This window comes from Geotrypetes seraphini, chromosome 5 (genome assembly GCF_902459505.1).
Source record: "Geotrypetes seraphini chromosome 5, aGeoSer1.1, whole genome shotgun sequence".
In the NCBI taxonomy this organism is placed as follows: Eukaryota; Metazoa; Chordata; class Amphibia; order Gymnophiona; family Dermophiidae; genus Geotrypetes; species Geotrypetes seraphini.
In genome coordinates, this window is record NC_047088.1 from 242,296,696 (window position 1) to 242,318,009 (window position 21,314).

Genomic DNA, 21,314 nt, shown 5'->3' on the forward strand with positions numbered 1-21,314 from the left:
GCACGGCAGGGGGGGAACAGAAAGGAGGGGGGTGGGCAGAGAGAACAAGGTGCCGGTGCCTAGTATGGATTAAGAAACATCTCAAGAATATTTTTATGATGTTTGTTTTATGTTTGATCTTAATCCCATTTCTTTAGCGATCTTTCCCCCCTCCCCCTGCATGGTTTTAAATACATTTTTAGACATAAGTTTTATTCTCATATTCCTCATTTATATGTTTTAGATGGTGTCAGGTCAAAAACGCGGAAGACAAAGGCGCGCGCCGACAACTGAGCGCAGCGCGGAGGCGCACACCGAAGAAAATAACTGTTTTTAGGGGCTCCGACGGAGGGGTATGGGGGGGAACCCCCCACTTTACTTTATACAGATCGCGCCACGTTGTGGGGGCGTTGTGGGGGGTTTGGAGGGTTGTAACCCCCCACATTTTACTGAAAACTTCACTTTTTCCCTAAAAACAGGGAAAAAGTTAAGTTTACAGTATAATGAGGGGGGTTACAACCCCCCAAACCACCCACAACACCGCTGCGATCTGTATTAAGTAAAGTGGGGGGGCTCCCCAACAAAACCCCCCGTCTGAGCCCCTAAAAACTGTCATTTTCTTCGGCGCGCGCCTCCATCTTGCGCTCAGTTGTCGGCGCGCGCCTTTGTCTTCCGCGGTTTTGTCTATGAACCGTTTTAGATGACTCTTTTATGATTAGGCTGGTGTTTTTGAACATTTTAAACAAACTAATTATGCAAATATCAGACCTATCTTTGAGATTTGTTAGGTTGTAACCACATGACTGCTTGATTGCAATCTTCGTGGGCCCAAGCACACGTGGGGAGTTTTGACCTAATTTATTTCTTTTTTTTTTAATGGAGATTTAGAAGTTTCATGAACTTCAGCGAATGGCCACTAGGATGGTCTCCGGACTCAAGGGTCTCTCATACGAGGAAAGACTGGGCAAATTGCAGCTCTACTCTCTGGAGGAGCGCAGGGAGAGGGGTGACATGATTGAGACATTTAAGTACGCCACAGGTCGTGTCGAGGTGGAAAACGACATATTCTTTCCTAAGGGACCTTCAGTCACAAGAGGGCACCCGCTCAAACTCAGAGGAGGGAGATTTGGTGGTGACACCAGGAAGTATTTCTTTACAGAAAGGGTGGTGGATCACTGGAACAAACTACCGGTGCAGGTGATCAAGGCCACTAGCGTGCTCGACTTTAAGAATAAATGGGACATCCACGTGGGATCTCTACGTGGGTCGAGCAGCACTCTGACTTAATGGGGTGGGACAATAGAGTGGGCAGACTTGATGGGCTATAGCCCTTTTCTGCCGTCATCTTTCTATGTTTCTATGATTTAACTGCTCACCGCACAGCTCAGCCTGATTTTTAACTGAATTGTGTAGTACAGCTTATCTTTCTTTTACATTCTTCTGTTTACTTGTATAGTAAACATAAACATAGAAACATGAGGGCAGATAAAGGCCAAATGGCCCATCCAGTCTGCCCATCCACAGGAACCATTATCTCTTCCTCTGTCTAAGAGATCCCACGCGCCTATCCCAGGCTATCTTGAATTCAGACACAGTCTCTTCCGGGAGACTGTTCCATGCATCTACCACCCTTTCTGTATAAAAGTATTTTCTTAGATTACTCCGGAGCCTATCGCCTCTTAACTTCATCCTATGCCCTCTCACTCCAGAGCTTCCTTTCAAATGAAAGAGATTCGACTCATGCGCATTTATGCCACATAGGTATTTAAACATCTCTATCATATCTCCCCTCCTCCCGCCTTTCCTCCAAAGTATACAGATGGGAAGGGGTAAAACACGGACCTGACGGACCTCACGGATCTAAACCCGTTCGGCCTTAAAAATCTGAGGTCCATGTCGGTCCGTGTCCCTGCCGCTTGTACTTTCTGTCGCTGACAGATCTTGATTGAGATTTGAGCGCTGACGGATTCGTCTCAGCATAGGGAGGGAAAAGTGTTAGGATCCGTCAGCGCTAAAAATCTCTTTGAGGTCTGTCAGAGCCAGAGATTAGTGCTGGAGCGGCAGAGCAGAAGCCAAGAGAGCGGGGACATAGGTTTTGGACGTGCGTTATGGAAAAGAAGTCTCCAAACTCCAGCACTAGTCTCTGGCTCTGACAGACCTCGAATAGATTTTTAGCGCTGACGGATCCTAACACTTTTCCCTCCCTATGCTGAGACGGATCCGTCAGCGCTAAAATCTCATCAAGGTCTGTCAGCGACAGAAACTACAAGCGGCAGGGACACGGACCGACACGGACCTCAGATTTTTAAGGCCGAACGGGTTTAGATCCGCGAGGTCCGTCAGGTCCGTGAGGTCTGCGTTTTACCCCTTCCCTATACAGATTGAGATCTTTAAGGCTGTCCCCGTATGCCTTATGACGAACACCACACACCATTTTAGTAGCTTTCCTCTGGACCGACTCCATCCTTTTTATACCTTTTTGAAGGTGCTGTCTCTAGAATTGTACACAATATTCTAAATGAGGTCTCACCAGAATCTTATACAGGGGCACCTTTTTTCTCCTACTGGCCAGATCTATAGTGATGCTTATAGGAGTGAGTTAGATATGTTAAGAAGGATGAGGAGCATGAAATTACCGCGCGGTACGCTTCTAGAATAACGCCAGCTCGATGCTGGCGTTAAGGTCTAGCTCTTGCGCGCTATTCCACACGTTAAGGCCCTAATGCACCTTAGTAAAAGGAGCCCTCTGTGCAGTATTTTAGCTTCTAGTCCATGCAAGAGGTGTATTGGCAATGGGGTCGATGCATACGAGCTGGTTTTTATAAAAAAAATATTTTATTCAGTTGTACTTACAGCTTTGGTGTTTTTTCAGCATGCATATCACCATCTTTTATTTCCTTTTGATGTGCAATTTATATTTATATTTTTATATGCAATTTATATGTATCCTTATTGTCCTTTTAATTTGAAATTATGTATTATCACCTTATTTTATGAATTGTAGTTTTTATTTCTGGTTTCCTTTTGATTTTAGTTGAATAGGTGAATTGCAGCCATATAGGGCACATTCCTGTGTTCCTGGGAGTATTTTTAATAAAGACCTTTCATTTGGATCTTGCTTGGTATGCTTCTTTGTTTTGCCACACTAATCAAGAAAACATTTTTATAGTGGGGGGGAGGGGAATGAAATTTATTTTCAATGTGGAGGGTCATTTTCGATAGGACATCTAAATCCAACTTTGGATGTCTCCCACAAAATGTCCAAAGTTGGGGGGGGAGGGGGTTAGAAATGGCCACTTTCCAGGACATCCAAATAACTTTTTTTTTCTTCCCCAAATCCCCTTCTTGGATGTCTTGGCCCCCAGAACGTCTAGCTTTGTTCACCATTTTCAACCACAAAACGTCCAAGTTAGAAACATCCAAATCAGCACCATTTAGACGTGGGAGGGGCCACATCGACATCCCAATAGAGCAGTGGGGCTCTTTAGAGGGCACTGCTGTGTATTAATTTAAATAGTGCCAGATATACATCTCACCATAATCCCCTTCTAACGTATGGTGATCCCTCCAAAATTCTCCTAAAACCTACTATACCCACTTGTCTCCCACCCCAATAGTCCTTGTGGCTGCAGGTGGCACTTATATAGCAGTACAGTGGGGTTTTGGTGGACATACACCTCCCCAAAATATGAATAAAATAATACATACCTGTCTGTAGAACAGGTCAATAGTGCATCACACAGGTGCTCTAGGCCAGTGTTTCTCAACTCGGTCCTGGAGTACCCCCTTGCCAGTCAGGTTTTCAGGATATCCACAACGAATATGCATAAACTTGATTTGCATCCACTGCTTCCATTATATGCAAATTTCTTTCATGCATATTCATTGTGGATGTCATGAAAACCTGACTGGCAAGGGGGTACTCCAGGACCGAGTTGAGAAACACTGTTCTGAATAGCCTGGTAGATGGCCTAATGAGCCATAGAGAGGAGGACCCAGGCCCATAAGCCACGCTAATCACCCAAACCCACCAAACGATGAGCTACCAGGATAGGAATGGACCACTGTCCAGTTAGGCTGGCATATTTGCAGGGTCCCGCCTTCAAACTCCCAACATCTATGAGCATGGTTTTATAGAAATAGATTACATATATAGAGGTACTGTTATAGGCTTCTATTCATACTTAACATAGTAACATAGTAGATGACGGCAGATAAAGACCCGCATGGTCCATCCAGTCTGCCCAACCTGAATCAATTTAAATTTTTTAAATTTTTTCTTCTTAGCTATTTCTGGGCAAGAATCCAAAGCTCTACCCGGTACTGTTCTTGGGTTCCTACTGCCGAAATCTCTGTCAAAACCGACTCCAGCCCATCTATACCCTCCCAGCCACTGAAGCCCTCTCCAGCCCATCCCCCACCAAACGGCCACATATAGACACAGACCATGCAAGTCTGCCCAGTACTGGCCTTAGTTCAATATTTAATATTATTTTATGATTCTAGATCCTCTGTGCTCATCAACAGTTTCATATTTCATATTTATTTGAAATACCACCCATCATAGTAGTCTAAGTGGTTTACATTGGAGGAGAGTGTGGTGCAGTGGTTAGAGCTAAAGCCTCAGCACCCTGAGGTTGTGGGTTCAAAGCCTGTGCTGCTCCTTGTGACCCTGGGCAAGTCTCTTAATTCTCCACTGCCCCGGGTACATTAAATAGATTGTGAGCCCACCGGGACAGAGAGGGAAAATGCTTGAAGTACCTGTATAAAAACCGCTTTGAGTGTCCCATAACCTTTCCCTGATGTCATAATGCCTCATTCCACCAATAAAAGCCAACCTCATCAGTGATGTCACAATGGCTTCATTCTGCTATACTTAGCTCACTTATGCAATTGCATTGGAAGAAAGTGTGGCACAGTGGTTACAGCTTCAGCCTCAGCCCCCTGAGGTTGTGGGTTCAAATCCTGTGCTGCTTCTTGCGACTCTGGGCAAGCCACTGCCCCAGGCACATTAGATATATTGTGAGCCCGCCAGGACAGATAGAGAAAAATGCTAGAGTACCTGAATATAAACCGCTTAGTATAAAATCGTAGGGGATGAAAGAGAGTGTAGAAAAGGGACGATTGTAGAGGGCTAGTGGGGCGAAATACGATTGCTGATAGAAAAGGTTGGGGAGGATAGAAATAGTCAAAAAGGGCTGAAAGAATGAAGGTAAATGTCTCCACCTTTAAACTCGGACAGCCGTTCCGATGAGGAGAAGGAACGAGTGAGAATCTTCTAGCAGAAGAAGAATCTAAAGAGCTGGGCCAGCAAATGAGGAAAAATGACAAAAGTACAAATAAAGAGGAAATACTATGAGTTACTACAGAAGCGACACGTAGATAAAATCCTGACACAGGAATGGTAAAGGAGAGTGGACTACGGGTAAGATTCTGTAGCACAGAACTGGAACTGGTGACACATCTCTCTGCTGGGGGGATGAATGTCGAGAGGCTTGTTTGCAGTGGTGTAGTAAGGGAGGTCCTGGGTGCCCGCCCTGGGTGCTCACCCTGGGTGCCATCTTGGAGGTAGGGCTGAGGCACCCATCCTCCTCTCCGTCCCCCCCACTCCTATCTCTAGCTCCTCGTCGGCATGAGGAGCAACTCCAACCAGCTTCTCGCACCAGTGTCGGCTTCCCCTCTGATGTCACTTCCGGGTCCCGCACCTAGAAAGCGATGACAGACGGAGAGCCGACGTGGGCAACAAGTTGGTGATGCTGCTTACGCCGAAAAAGTTAAAGAGGTATTGGGGGAAGGGGTGGGGTGGAAGAGAGGGCAGGGTGCCTTTCACCCTCGCTACGCCACTGCTTGCATGTAGGCACAGAAAGGCACCATGAGGTAGCAAAGCTCATTCACTGGAAACTGTGCAAACCTGCCACATTGCTGTATCGGAAATACCCTACATAAGAATATAAGAATAACCTTGCTGGGTCAGACCAATGGTTCATCAAGCCCAGTAGCTCGTTCTCACGGTGGCCAATCCAGGTCACTAGTACCCGGCCAAAACTAAAAAAGTAGCAACATTCCATACAGAATCTGAAGAAATAGAAAGATTCCGGAATCCTAACGAGTAACAAGATTCTAGAACCCCAAAGAGTAGCAACATTCCATGCTACTGATCCAGGCCAAGCAGTGGCTTCCCTTATGTCTTTCTCAATAACAGACTATGGACTTTTCCTCCAGGAACTTGTCCAAACCTTTCTTAAAACCAGCTACGCTATCCGCTCTTACCACAACCTCTGGCAATGTATTCCAGAGCTTAACTATTCTCTGAGTGAAAAAATATTTCCTCCTATTGGTTTTAAAAGTATTTCCCTTTAACTTCATTGAGTGTCCCCTAGGAATCCTTTTACTAAGGTGCGCTAGCGTTTTTAGCGCATGAAGGAAATTACTGCGCGCTACGCTTCTAGAACTAATAGTTCAATGCTGGCGTTAAGGTCTAGCGTGCGCAGCAATGTAGCGTGTGCTATTCCACGCGTTAAAACCCTAGTGCACCTTCGTAAAAGGAGCCCCTAGTCTTTGTAATTTTTGACGGAGTGAAAAATCGATCCACTTGTTCTACTCCACTCAGGATTTTGTAGACTTCAGTCCTATCTCCCCCCTCAGGCACACAGACTGTATGCAGCACACAGATTAACCTATAATGTTTGAATCATCCAAATGCCTGTTCTCCTTCACCAGGGATCATATCTGTAACAGAATTGTGGAGATTGAAATGGTCACAGTCTCCTGGGGCATTCCTCTTCTCAACATCAGGAAGTGGGCCAGGGCGATGGACATGCAACAAAATGCAGAGGAGACTCGACTTGAATTGAACCAATTTATTAAATGGCACCAGCACAATGACTGATCGAGCCTGCGTCAGGGGTCAAATGTTCAGCCTTGAAAGTGCCGCTAGAGGCTTGAATGATTCATGCAGCTGTTCCTTCCAGGATGCACAGGACTACGAGAGTGATGCCAATATAGAGCTTGAATTGTTCAGAATACAAGACAGCTAGAGACAAGATTCTGCAAAAAGGAGAAACCCAAAGAACGGTGCTGTCTGAGAACCAAGCAACTGAACAATGCACGGCGAGAGATAAGACCTTCAGAAACCACAGATATTACATTACATTACATTACAGATTTCTATTCCGCCATTACCTTTCGGTTCAAAGCGGATTACAAAAAGAGTTATGGAAGAAAGGTTACAACGTTAGATCAGAGAAGGTTTCCAAGAGAGAGAAAAGTAGGATCTGGAGTTAGGGAGGGGATGGTAAGAGGGGTTTAAGCTTTATCATGGTAATAAGCTTTATTAAGAGATTTCTTGAAGAGTATAGTTTTTATGTGGTAGAAAGTTACAGAAATTGTTCTAGTTCCATTTGATGCTACTGTCGTGACCAAAAAGTGCACCCACTTTCACCTTGATATGTCGCCTGCGCGTATTACACCCTACGAATTCTAGAAGGAGGTTGTCTTTGGCACATTACCTATGGTGAACGGTGTCAGGTCAAAAGCGCGCCGCGACAAAGGCGCGCCCAGACAATTGAGCGCAGTGCGTGCCGCCGCGCCGCACTAAATTACTGTTTTTAGCGCTCCGATGAGAGTGCGTGGGGGGAACCCCCCCACTTTACTTAATAGACCTCGCGCCGCGTTGTGGGGGGTGTGGGGGGTTGTAACCCCCACATTTTACTGAAAACTTCACTTTTTCCCTGTTTTCCCGGCGCGATGTCTATTAAGTAAACTGGGGGGGGGGGGTTCCCCAACAAAATCCCCTGTCGGAGCCCCTAAAAACTGTAATTTACAGCGGCGCGGCGGCGCGCGCTGTGCTCAATTGTCGGCGCACGCTTTTGTCTTTTGCGCCGTTGTCTATGAACCATGGTGAACTTGTATGTACCTGGGACATTTTATTCGAGGTTCACTGCAGTGCCCCCTAGGGTGCTCCACCGCTCTGCTGGAATGTCTGTGTGGCTTATTCTGGGCATTCTTATTTTGGGCATTTTTTTTTTTTTAAATGGTTCAAAAAGATAGACATACAAAATAGTGACGAATTAGGTCACGTTTAGATCTATGAAGGTTTTTTGATCAATGAAAGATGTCCACGCCACAAATCCTTATATGGATTATATCATTATGATCCTTGGAGTGGCAATTCTGAGATCTTTTCCTTCATTTTTGATTATAACATCTAAACCATCTTATTAGTTTTTTTTTTTTTCAGTTGATTAACCTTTTGTGGATCTTATTATTTGTGGTTAATCTTTCTCTTTTTTTTGCATTATTTTTGATTAATCAAAAAGATAGATGCACAGAGCCCAAGCTCATTTATTTTCGAAAAAAAGCAAGTTAGACATTTTGCAGTTTTGAAAATGGGTCTGTTTGCTACTGGATTTTTGTGCGTGCTCAGCAAAACATCTAAACTCAAATGTAGACATCATACTGAAAATGTCCCTCCACATCTCGTTGACACACAATTAGACAACTTTCGCGTTTCCTTCTGTGTGAACTTGATAGGAAGTGCAAAAAAATATTTTTGTCTCAAAATTTGAATATTTATGCTGCTTCTAATATTAATGAACATGAGCTGAGGCTGCTAATGCAGTACGTGAGTCAGAGCAAGGCTGATCTAAAGAAAAATTGTTAACATTTTTCGAGGTGTTATCTGACAGTGTAAAGGAAGATATATTGTTCTAGCTAGGATTTTCTGTCTTTCCCAATGAATCAAAAAGCTTGGAGAGTGTCAAATTTGCTCTCTTTGAAATTAGTGGGAGATGCAGGATCTCAGCAGTGCTATCTACCATTCACACTGCGATCCTGGCTTTGGGTATGAAGACTGCTGAAGGAGAACAAGCATTTGGATGATTAAGAACATAAGAATAGCCTTATTGGGTCAGACCAAAGGTCCATCAAGCCCAGTAGCTCGTTCTCACGGTGGCCAATCCTGGTCACTAGTACCTGGCTAAAACCCAAGGAGTAGCAACATTCCAGCATCTCAAAGAATAGCAAGATTCCAGAATCCCAGAGAGTAACAAGATTCTAGAACCCAAAGAGTAGCAACATTCCATACAGAATCTCAAAGAATAGCAAGATTCCGGAATCCCAGAGAGTAACAAGATTCTAGAACCCCCAAAGAGTAGCAACATTCCATGCTACCAATCCCGGGCAAGCAGTGGCTTCCCCCATGTCTTAATAACAGACTATGGACTTTTCCTCCAGGAATTTGTCCAAACCTTTCTTAAAACCAGCTACGCTATCCGCTTTTACCACAACCTCTGGCAACGCATTACAGATCTTAACTATTCTCTGAGTGAAAAAATACTTCCTCCTATTGGTTTTATCGAGGTTAATCTGTGTGCTGCATATAGTCTGTGTGCCTGTTAACTGCCTAGAACTCTAGTTAATGAGGACTCGTTGGGATTTAAAATTGCACATAACATAATATACAGCAGTGTATCACAAACTGCGTGCCATGGCGAGATTTCGGGTGTGCTGTGAGACGCCGGTGCGGTGGAGAGGCGCAGGTGCCGGCTGACTGCTTACAGGACGTACCTGTAGTCAGCCTCCTCGATGGCGCCTCCCCTCCTTCAGCACCCCCTACCGGCGTAGTGCTGGCAGGCTCAGGGGCCTCCACGCATGTGCAAACGTCGACATGATGACATCACACATGCATGTGGCATCATCACTTCGATGTCCGTGCATTTCCAGGTGCCCAGCAGCCACGGCCTCAAGTTTAATGTGCCGTGACTACAAAAAGTTTGCAGGATATTGACATACAGGATGGAGTATGTACAGTATGGTATTCTAAATATCATTCATAGATGGAAATATGATGAATATTCAAGAACAAAAAAAACAGTGGATATGATGTGCTTGATGTCAAGGTTTATTGTAATGTTTCCACATGAATACCCCAATTGGTGCAGGTAATAAAAATCCAAATAACACACCAATGAATATTGGTGCGGACCCAACACAGTCTGTGTTCTTCAGGGGTCCTAATGCTGAATATCGCAAGACTTAAATAATGCTATGAACATAAGAACATAAGAATTGGCGCTGCTGGGTCAGACCAGAGGTCCATCCTGCCCAGCAGTCCGCTCATGCAGCAGCCCTTAGGTCAAAGACCAGTGCTCTAAATTAGAGAATGACACAGTGACAAAATTCATCACCATTCCCGTCCCCGCGGATAACCACGGGAAACCATCTTCATGTCATTCTTTAAGGAGAGAGGAAAGAATCAGAGTATGAATGGCCACAACCACTGACCCGCAAGCTTTGCTTTGAAGAATGCTGGTGTAGAAGGACTGAGGTTGAGATAGAAACATAGAAAGTGATGGCAGAAAAAGGCCAAGGCCCATCGAGTCTGCCCACACCACTGACCCATCCACTACAGAATGACCGTCTCTGGTATCCAGAGCAGATATTGTGATGTCATAATGCCTCATTCCACCAGTGCCTAAGAGCCAATCACATCAGTGATGTCACAATGGCTTCATTATCCTTGGCTCACATAAGAATCAGAGTATAATTGGGCACAACCACTGACACGCAAGCTTTGCTTTGAAGAATGCTGGTGTAGAAGGACTGAGGTTGAGATAGAAACATAGAAAGTGATGGCAGAAAAAGGCCAAGGCCCATCGAGTCTGCCCACACCACTGACCCACCCACTACAGAATGACAGTCTCTGGTATCCAGAGCAGATATTGTGATGTCATAATGCCTCATTCCACCAGTGCCTAAGAGCCAATCACATCAGTGATGTCACAATGGCTTCATTATCCTTGGCTCACATAAGAATCAGAGTATAATTGGGCACAACCACTGACACGCAAGCTTTGCTTTGAAGAATGCTGGTGTAGAAGGACTGAGGTTGAAATAGACACTAGAAAATGACATGGGATTATTTCCCGCGGTTATCCGCGGGGACGGGAACGGTGATGAATTTTGTCACCGTGTCATTCTCTACTCTAAATGAGTCCAGCCTCACCTGCATACGTTCCAGTTTAGCAGGAACTTGTCCAACTTTGTCTTGAAACCCTGGAGGGTGTTTTCCCCTATAACAGACTCCAGAAGAGCGTTCCAGTTTTCTACCACTCTCTGGGTGAAGAAGAATTTCCTTACGTTTTGTACGGAATCTATCCCCTTTCAACTTTAGAGAGTGCCCTCTCGTTCTCCCTACCTTGGAGAGGGTGAACAGTCTGTCTTTCTCTACTAAGTCTATTCCCTTCAGCATTTTGAACGTTTCGATCAAAGTCCCCTCTCAGTCTCCTCTTTTCAAGCAGGCAGAGATGTGTGGTAAAAGGGAAAACCAATGCCAAACGTAGCAGCCAGAGCTCCTCTAGTGATTGTGGAAAGACATATTTCCATTCTCTTTCTGGCCTCTGGCCTCTGGAATCCCAATATGTTTGCCATTACACTCAGTGAGGCAGATTTTAGATAGGATGTGAAGAGAATTCACACATCCAGGTCAGGACATGGAGAATGCCCAAGGTGTTTTATGGGAAGCTTAGCTGAAGGGAGAGCCTCTTGTAAAGCAGGTGCAGGATGGGGCATAGATGTCTCCAAATCTTTTTGGAGACAAGTAAGTTCATAATATCAATTCTCAAAAAATCTTACTCATATATAGAACAGGAACGCTATTTCGCGTTTAGATTTGAGCCAGAAGGATACGCGGCTGTAAGAAACGCCGCAGGAAAGAGCCGTTGCAGAGCAAATGGCAGCACAGCCAGATATGAATGAGAGCTAAGTGACATTTCTTTGGATATTTAATGCTGTGTGACTTATGAAGGAAGATTTTGCTGCAGGGAACTGTTTGCCAAATTTTGACTTTGACACCATAAGAGTCTATGAAACAAACCCTTTAAAAAGAACTGTTGGGAGTTTATTTGGCCTATGAAGCCCATCTGAAGCCTTTTTTTTGTCCCAATTTTAATATTGTGGGGTTTAGACATGAGTGGATGTTTGTAAAGAATGCATAGATGCAGAGAGCAGTGATTTTAAAAACTGTGCATTCATAAAACAAAACATGTTGGATTAACCCCACATGTGGGGGTGGGAGCATCTTTCTAAAACTGCTGCCCCCTACCTGCCCACACATTCCAACTCTTCAGTCGCAGCCTCCCCCGATCAGCCTCGATATCTTTCTCCCAACCCCTCCACAGGATCAGACCCTTAACACCTCAATAATTTGATCCCTCCAACAGGAAGATTCCTACCTGATCATCTGAAACTTCACACTCAATGTCCCCTGGTGCATGAAGACCTTCCACCCCCCCTACCCCATATACAGACACACACAACCCTCCCACCCCTTCCCTCTGATCCCAGCCCTGGCCTACTGGGAGTCCCTCATGTCTAACATGAGCAGAAGTGATTGCCAATCAGTCCTGCTCTCCATGGTCCTGATTTCAAAACTGCTTGACCTCTAACTATAGTCTCACAGTAGTATCGCTAGGGGTCAGGCTGCCAATTAAGCCAAATAATTTGTTGAGAGGGGGTTCAGATGATCAGGGAGGATTTAAGGGAGATCTGATGTCGTGCAGGGATTGGAGAGAATGATTACACCTGCTCCTTAAATCAGGCACTTAGGCCTAGATTCACTAAGCTTTCCGATCATGTCCCGACCAGTTTGTGACCCCGACCTGATTCACTAACCTCCCTCCCGATCCAATCTGCGCATGCAAATGAGGGGAAATGGCATGCAAAGTAGGAAGGCAGCGATTCACTAAACTGAAGAAGGAACACCGATTGGGCTGGCCAATCCAAAAAGAAGCGACTGCTGAGGACCAGTCCCTCACGTCCTTGCCGATTGTCCTGCTCTTTGCCGCCTTGAACTCCCAGCCCTGCAGCCCTGAAATCCATTAGTATCAAAAGTAAAAACAACAAAATAAAACATTTCCCTTATGCAAAAAGCGCCCTGCTCTCTGCCGCCCTGCCTCTCTGCAAGCCCGTGGTTTTAACCCACGGGTTTAAAGCGTGGCTCTATGGCGTGCTCTGTTCCCATGCAAAGCGTGTTCAAGCATGTGCGGTGAGCAGGCGCATGTGTGGATCACATCTGCAGGCAAAGAGATGGTCTGTGCATGTGTCTGGATCGCTTTGCAGCGATCCATGGGGTCAGTAAGGGACGTGCATCTAATCACTTAATTTGCATGAGGACGCTGTAATGAATCGGTTGCTCATCGAGACTCAGCCACGGATCGCTCACGGATTGCAAAGATCGGTGAGCTTTAGTGAATCTAACCCTTAATATTTGCTGGGTGGCAGGTGTAAATGACAATGACCAGATTTTTCACTTCAAGTGTGGATTCCCCTTTTAAGATGAGGAGTCCACGTGTAAGTGTTAAACCTGCCCAAACCACTCCCTCTCTTCCTCTCTACCATGCCTCTTAGCAAAACTAATGTGGCAAACTTCATCATGTATAAATAGGATTTACACATGAATGCCAATGTACTCATGTAAATACTGATAATTACCATATATACTCAAATATAAACTGAGATAACATTCCTCCCCCACTCCGATGTTTTTTAGGGAAAAAATGTTAACTCAAATGTGGTGTAGTGGTTACAGCTACAGCCTCATTCCCTCCAATCCCTCCACATCATCAGGTCTCCCTTAAACCCCGGTAGCCTGAGGTTGTGGGTTCAAACCCCACGCTGCTCCCTCTGACCCAGGGCAAGCCACTTAATACTGCTCCAGGTACATTAGATTGTGAGCCCACTGAGACAGACAGGGAAAGTGCTTGAAATAGCAGTATGTAAACCACTACAAAAAGGTGGTATACAAGTCCAAATCTCTTTCCCTTCCATAGTATATTACACAGATCAGAGACATTCAGTGATTTGAGCTCTCATTTTCGGCTAGTCTTTTCATCTGTCTTCATTCATCATTTTTCTTTCTACATTATTGGATAGCATGTGGTGTTTCCTTGCAGCATCTATGCTTGCTCTGTAGATTCCAAGGTTTTGAACATATTATACTATTGATCATTCCATCAGTTTGTGTCACCGACAAAGTATCCTGTGTTGCAGGTTCATTATTCATGTGTTTGCAGTTTGAAATGGTGACCTGGGGGGGGGGGGGGGTCATTCCATTAGTTTCTATGGCTTAAAATCATCATCAATTATAATTTGAGATTTATTTCTTCTCAGTACCCTCAAAAATAGATTATTTCGATATTGGATTTTAATTACTTGAAGAGGGTATGATTGACACCATAGATTTTCACATGGAAAGTAAGCCTATTAGGTGTAGTTTAATGGCCATCTCAGGTCACTGACTAAGAATGTCATAACAATTGCCATCCTGGGATAAACCAAAGGTCCATCTTGCCCACTATCCTGTTTCCAACAGTGGTCAACCCAGGTTCCAAGTACCTGGCAGAAACCCAAAGAGTAGCAACATTCCAGAGCTGATATTGTGATATCATAATGCCTCATTCCACCAATACCTAAGAGCCAAACTGGTGAGTGATATCACAGTGGCTTGATTGTCCTATAATTGGCTCACATAAGAACTTAAGAATGGCCATACTGGGATAGACCAAAGGTTCGTCAAGCCCAGTATCCAAGTTGTGAATCAGTTTCTGTGGCTACAGAACATTTTCTTAATAATAATAATAATTTAAAAAACCCACATCATTGGAATTAAATCTTGGGGGACAGTTCTATAACTTGGTGCCTCCACTTATACATGCTGTACTGTTCCTTTAAGCTGAGCAGGAGTCTTCCAGCTACAGTCCTGCCAGTAGAGGGTGCTGTTTCACTACTGCATTTTCAATATGATTGAAAACACAATGTTGAAGCTCCACCCCCCTACCCCCCTTTTACTGGTAGCAATGCAGTAGGAGGTCTCCTGCTCAGCTTAGAGAGAACAGTAGCATGCTGATGCTGCATGTTGAGTGCCAGTTCAATAACAGTGTCTGTGTTCCAAGATGCAGTTACAGAATACCGGAACGGACCTGAATCGGCATATCTAATATAGGCATGACCACTTATGTGAGGTCAGTACCTAAGTCAGGGGTGTCAAAGTCCCTCCTCGAGGGCCGCAATCCAGTCAGGTTTTCAGGATTTCCCCAATGAATACGCATGAGATCTATTTGCATGCACTGCTTTCATTGTATGCTAATAGATTTCATGCATATTCATTAGGGAAATCCTTAAAACCTGACTGAATTGTGGCCCTCGAGGAGGGACTTTGACACCCCTGACCTAAGTGCTCCATGCAATGCATGCAACTGATAGAGTTCTATAAGCCTGTGCTTCTGAACCCAGTCTTTGAGGCATGCCTAGTCCTGTCAGGTTTTGAGGATGTCCACAATAAATTTGCATGAGATAGATTTGCATGCACGGGCATTACAATTAGTACTATTGTTATGGGGATGAGGTCAGTGGCGGAGCTTGGGTGGGGTTGGAGGGTGGAGCTTTTAGCCCCTCCAAACAAAAAAGCTTTCCTCTGCCTATGATCCAAGCCAGAATATAATTTGAATAATGAAAGACCATATTTTACCTCTAAGCACAATGGATTCCACACGGGTGGACTGCAGTTAATGAAAACAGAAACTAGCTGACTTTGCGCCATATTTTGAGTGACACCAGACATCATATCTCCATAGAAAGGTTAATTCTTAAGGAGGTTACCCTGCCAAATTTATAGACATAAATACTTGTTAAAATTTTGTGTTGAAAGCATTTGGAGCATTCTGTTTACCATATAAACTATTGTGCAAGATCATTAACTGCATTACTTGCATCAAAGTACCCCCCCCCCAAAAAAAAAAAAAAAAACAACAACCATAGATTCCTCCCCCCTTAAAAAAAAAAACCTTACAATGGTGGATTTCTGCCAGCTCATACCAGACTGCCAGCCAACAGCCTTTCGTCACCGACCTTGAACCTTGTTGAATTTGCATTCCTATCCCATTGCTGCTGGACTGGAAGGTGGAGGCTGCCTCTGATCCCAGTCTAGTTGGAGACTCAAGGCTGAGTGAGGGCTAACTTGCCTTTTCTACACCAGAAGCTCATTCATTCACATTTTATCAGAGTATCAGTTACTGCGGTTTTATCAGAGACAAACAAAAAAATGCACAATAGTAATTTTGCCTATAAAAACAGTTAGACCATATATTTCTCCAGGCATTTCCTCTCCTGACCTGTAATTCATAATTCATTTTCCATTGATTGAGTGTCAGAAAATACAAATGCAGAACTTTGCAATAGTGGAACATGCTGTAGATATATTTTGCCATCTGCTATAACGATCGATGCCCAATTCTGTTCCTACGTTAGGATTTAAGTACAAAAACTAGGACAGTCTAAACAAAAAACTAAGATAAACATCAGCTCCGATGTATAAAGTCAAACAACAAAACCAAGCATCTCTTCTGAAGGAGAGGACCAGATTTCGGTCCGTGTCAACTCGCCGTGGATACTCCCGGCACCTCCACCATCAATCCGAAAAACCTCTCCTCATTATAGCAAACATTTTTTTAATGCATATAAAAAATAACCACTTAACTTAAATGTGGATTGAAGAGACTGCACTTCGGCCGTATCAAGGTGGGAGTATAAGAGGGTCCTTTTACTAAGGCGTGCTAGGCATTTTTGCGCACGCTAAATATTAGCGTGCATTAAATGCTAACATGTCCATAGAATATAATGGACGCATTAGCGTTTAGCGTGGGGGTAAAATGGCCAACGCATCTTAGTAAAAGGACTCCGTAATGCTCAACGGAGCACCTGTTTCACCTCTAGCTTTGTCAGGAGATTGCAACCACCCTAACAAGACACATACAAGTCAGGAAAGCATTTCACACCACTCATATAGTCGACCCCCAGAATTTGTGGGGGTTAAGTTCATAGAGTATCTGCAAATTTAAAAAAGCCCCACAAATATTGGATGTGGTATAAAAAAACCCAACATATTTTCATAGTTTAAACCAGGGGTGCCCACACTTTTTGGGCTTACGAGCTACTTTTCAAATGACCAAGTCAAAATGATCTACCAACAATAAAATTTAAAAAAAAACCCCACAAAGCACACTGTACGCAGAGAAAATAATAATTATCATTTATATTCCGGGGTTTTTTCAAAGAGGTCAAGGCAGATGACTCTATGCACTGTCACCTCAGTAACAACCATACAGAAAATAGACAAATATAACCCCTCCCTTTTTACTAAACCATGATAGCAGTTTTTAGTGCAGGGAGCTGCGCTGAATGCCCCGCGCTGCTCTCAACGCTCATAGGCTCCCTGTGCTAAAAACTGCTATTGCGGTTTAGTAAAAGGGGGCCATAGTGCAAAATATAGACAGCAGATATAAATTCTCAAAATGGACACATTTTGATCACTAAATTGAAAATAAGATCATTTTTCCTACCTTTGTTGTCTGGTGATTTCATGAGTCTCTGGTTGCACTTTCTTCTGACTGTGCATCCAATCTTTCTTCCCTTCTTTCAGCCTGTATGCTTCATCTCCTCCAGACTTCATTCTCTCCCCCAACTTTTTCTTCCTCTCTCCCTGCCTCCCTTTCTTTCTTTCTGTTTCCCTTCTTTTCTTCTATCTTCCTGCCTGCCCCCTTTCTTTCTTTCTCTCTGCCCTTCCCCAAGCCACTGCCGCCGCCATTGGGGAACAGTACCCCAAGCCACTGCTGCCCCAAGCTCTCCCTGCAGAAGCGTCAGGCCGACCAGCATTCCTCTCTCCAACGTCAATTCTGCCATCGGAAAGGAACTTCCGGGCCAGCCAGGCAGCGATTGGCTGGCCCAGAACTTCCTCTCCGACGGCAGAATTGACATCGGGGAGAGGAAGGCTGATCAGCCCGGTAGATTGTGAAGACAATGCGAATCTATAACAGAGCCTGGGATGGGCTCCGCGATCGACTCACTTTGCCTTCGCGATCTACCGGTCGATCGCGATCAACGTATTGGGCACCCCTGGTTTAAACCCTTTTAGAAGATGAAGCAGACGTGGGCTGTTTCTGCTGGCCTCGCACTGGCTTCATGTAAACCAGTAGGGGGAGGTGTTCTGCAAGCCTCCGGAGCCGGTTGCTTCTTTTTCGAGCTAACCGCAGATGCCGCTTTCTTTTTCTCTGAAGACAGCAGCAGCAAAGGGCTTCCTTCCCCTGGTGGTACCTGACTCAGGCCCTGAGGAGGAGGATCCATTGGCAAAGAATGCAGAGTCGGGGATTTCCTGGCACCAGATGTGTGAAGCGCCGTTGAAGAGGCAATCCTGTCCATGAAGAGAAGTCTTCACAGTCCTAGCGACCACCTGGTTAAAGAGGCTGCCGGTTGCTGTAAAAAAAAAAAAAAAAAAAAATCTCGGCAGTGTTGCCTCTGGTCAGGGACTTTGGTGCTTGTGTAGCTTTTTTTTGTTTTTAAGAGAACAGTGAAAAACTGCGAACGACTGAGGCTGTGAACTCTGAACCACGAACTTACGGGGGTATACTGTTTATCAAAAAAATTTAATATAATGTGGAGAGATTTTTATGATGGTGACGGGACTAAATCTTGCGAGACAACGGCGCGCCGACAACTGAGCGCAGACAACTGAGCACAAGGTTGATGGCGCGCTGAAGAAAAGCACTATTTTAAAGGGCTCCGACGGGGGGTGTGGGGGGGAACCCCCCCACTTTACTTAACAGACATTGCGCTGGCGTTGTGGGGTGTTTGGGGGGTTGTAACCCCCCACATTATACTTAAAACTGAACTTTTTCCCTAAAAAACAGGCAAAAAGTTTGGTTTCAAGTATAATGAGGGGGGTTACAACCCCCCAAACCCCCCACAACGCCAGCGCCATGTCTGTTAAGCAAAATAGGAGGGTTCCCCACCAACACCCCCCGTCGGAACCCTTTAAAATAGTGCTTTTCTTTGGCGCGCCGTCAACCTTGCGCTCAGTTGTCTGTGCTCAGTTGTCTCGCGCGATTTTGTCTATGAACCTTTTATGATTCATGATGGAGGTGAAAGTATACACGGTGAGTTGACTTACACAATCTTTGTGGATGACACTGACTGAAATCTTTTCCTCTCCTTCATAAGAGGTATAAAAATAAGAACAGCCTTACTGGGTCAGACCAATGGTCCTTGTAGCCCAGTAGCCTGTCCTCTCAGTGGCCTATCCAAGTCACTAACAACATTCCATGCTACCGACCCCAGTAGTTCATCCTCATGGTGGCCAATCCAGGTTTTGTTGTTTGACTTTACTACATTGTATTGGATATTAGGATTTAAACCATGTAGTATAGTGTGCTTTTGTATCTTTTTTTTTTTTAAACCTCATCTTTGCTTTTCTTTTGAGGTAAAGGAAACTGACCGTGAGCCGCAGATGCTGTTTACAGCCCGTCATGCCACAATCACTTTCCAGACAGATGGAGAAACATGGCGGGAACAGAAAGAGAAGAAAGCTGCTCTGATGGTGGGAATTTTAATCGGCGTCTTTGTGCTTTGCTGGATCCCTTTCTTCGTTACCGAACTGATCAGTCCCCTTTGCTCCTGTAACATCCCCCCAGTCTGGAAAAGCATCTTCCTCTGGCTTGGTTACTCCAATTCGTTCTTCAACCCCCTCATTTACACAGCTTTCAACAAAAACTACAACAATGCCTTCAAGGCTCTTTTTGTAAGGCAGAGATAACGACACAGTGCTTAGACGGCAATGCACAGGATAAACACCTGCTTCAAAGATTTTATTAAACCTGAAGAGGACTGAAGAGTATTCTGTGAAGAAGAAACTAAAATACATTATATATGATGACTTTCAATGAACAAGAAAGCACGTGAAAGAGTCACACAATGAACTAAAGCATGAAATAGACTTTTCTTTGCATTTGTGGACAATCTGGAGTCTTATGTCTGATTTAATGTGTTCTTTCTAAATTTGTCTGAAATGTGGAAACCAACTTAACGTTAATAATGTGTAATTCAGTGATGTCAACCCACTAAAGTGCTAGTCTTGAAATCAGAATTATTTTCCAAAGAGTTTTACTCTTAATGATAAAAGAAAATATATTTCTTCCATTTTTACCGATTTCATCTTCTTGTGCTTGGCTGTTACCCAGAAGTCTGTATATTTGATTAACGAAATAAATGATGGCCCACAGCTGGTCGTCAGCTCTTCTAGTTCTTAGGCTGCCGTAAAACAAAGTTTATTACACAATATGACAGATTTGAAATAGATGGAAGCTGTAATGGCTACTCATTTGCTTCTCAAGAAACGGGGGCAAATTTCCAGTAACATGCATAACAGTGAAGTGACACTTGTAATTTTAAACAGCTTTGAGTGGACTATCAATTTGGAAATGCAGTTTCAAAGCCTCCTAGGTGGGATGAATACAGCATTCAGGGCTACAGTTATAGTCATTTTATTTGATATACCGACAATATAAAAAAAAAAAAGTCAAAGCGGTTAACAATACAGTAGATAAAAATCAAAGGGAAAAAAATTTAAAAAACAACACAACAGGGAAATGTACGAGGGCTGTTCAAAAAGTATTAGACCTTAATTTTTCTTGCATAAACAAATAAAGCTAAGGAGGCATGGTTTGGTGCACGTATGTTGGCGACCCTAATGCGCATGCTTGAATTTTTTTCCCGCCTACAGTAGCTGTCAGTCACCGGCAGACCGCCGATGAGTGAGGAAGTATAAGTGAGCACCATCCGATTTTCATTTCTGACAAAATGACAGAAAAAGTTGAACAATGCTACTGCATTAAATTTTGTGTAAAGCTTGGCGATTTCCAAGTGGAAATGATCCGCAAGATTCAACAGGCCTTCGGGGACGAAGCAATGAGCACCACACAGATAAAGGAGTGGTACAACCGCTTCAGAGATGGCCGCACATTAATGGAGAGTGAAGCACGTTCTGGTAGGCCCTCAACATCCAGAAATGAGATCATTAATCAAGTGAGGACCTTGGTGATGCAGGATCGTCAAATCAGAGAACTTGCAGACGAGGCGAGCATCAGTGTTGGATCCGTTCATTCCATTTTGACTGAGGATTTGGGCTTCAGGAGAATTTCAGCGAAGTTTGTGTCAAAGCTGCTAACGATCGAACAGAACCAATTTGGAGATTGCACAGGACATGCTGGAGACTGTGAACAATGATCCCAACTTCCTCAGCACATTGATCACTGGCGATGAGTCCTGGGTTTATGGGTACGACCCAGAAACCAAGTTGATGTCATCACAATGGAAGCATTCAACATCCCTGAGGCAAAAAAAGCAAGGCAGGTATGCAGCAATGTCAAAGTCATACTGACCATCTTCTTTGACTCTAGTGGCGTGGTTCATCATGAGTTCGCACCACACGGCACAACCATCACCAAGGG

At 44.3% G+C, this 21,314-nt stretch overlaps 1 protein-coding gene across 1 annotated transcript in view; it reads left to right on the plus strand.

The window, feature by feature from the left end:
- Positions 1 to 20,076, plus strand: part of LOC117361458 (5-hydroxytryptamine receptor 5A-like) — a 46,388-nt gene extending 26,312 nt beyond the window's left edge. The window contains exon 2 of the mRNA XM_033946837.1: positions 19,289 to 20,076. Within this exon, the coding sequence (XP_033802728.1) occupies positions 19,289 to 19,621 (333 nt within the window). The 3' untranslated portion in view covers positions 19,622 to 20,076. The remainder of the gene's footprint in view (positions 1 to 19,288) is intronic.
- The last annotated feature ends 1,238 nt before the right edge of the window (positions 20,077 to 21,314 follow it).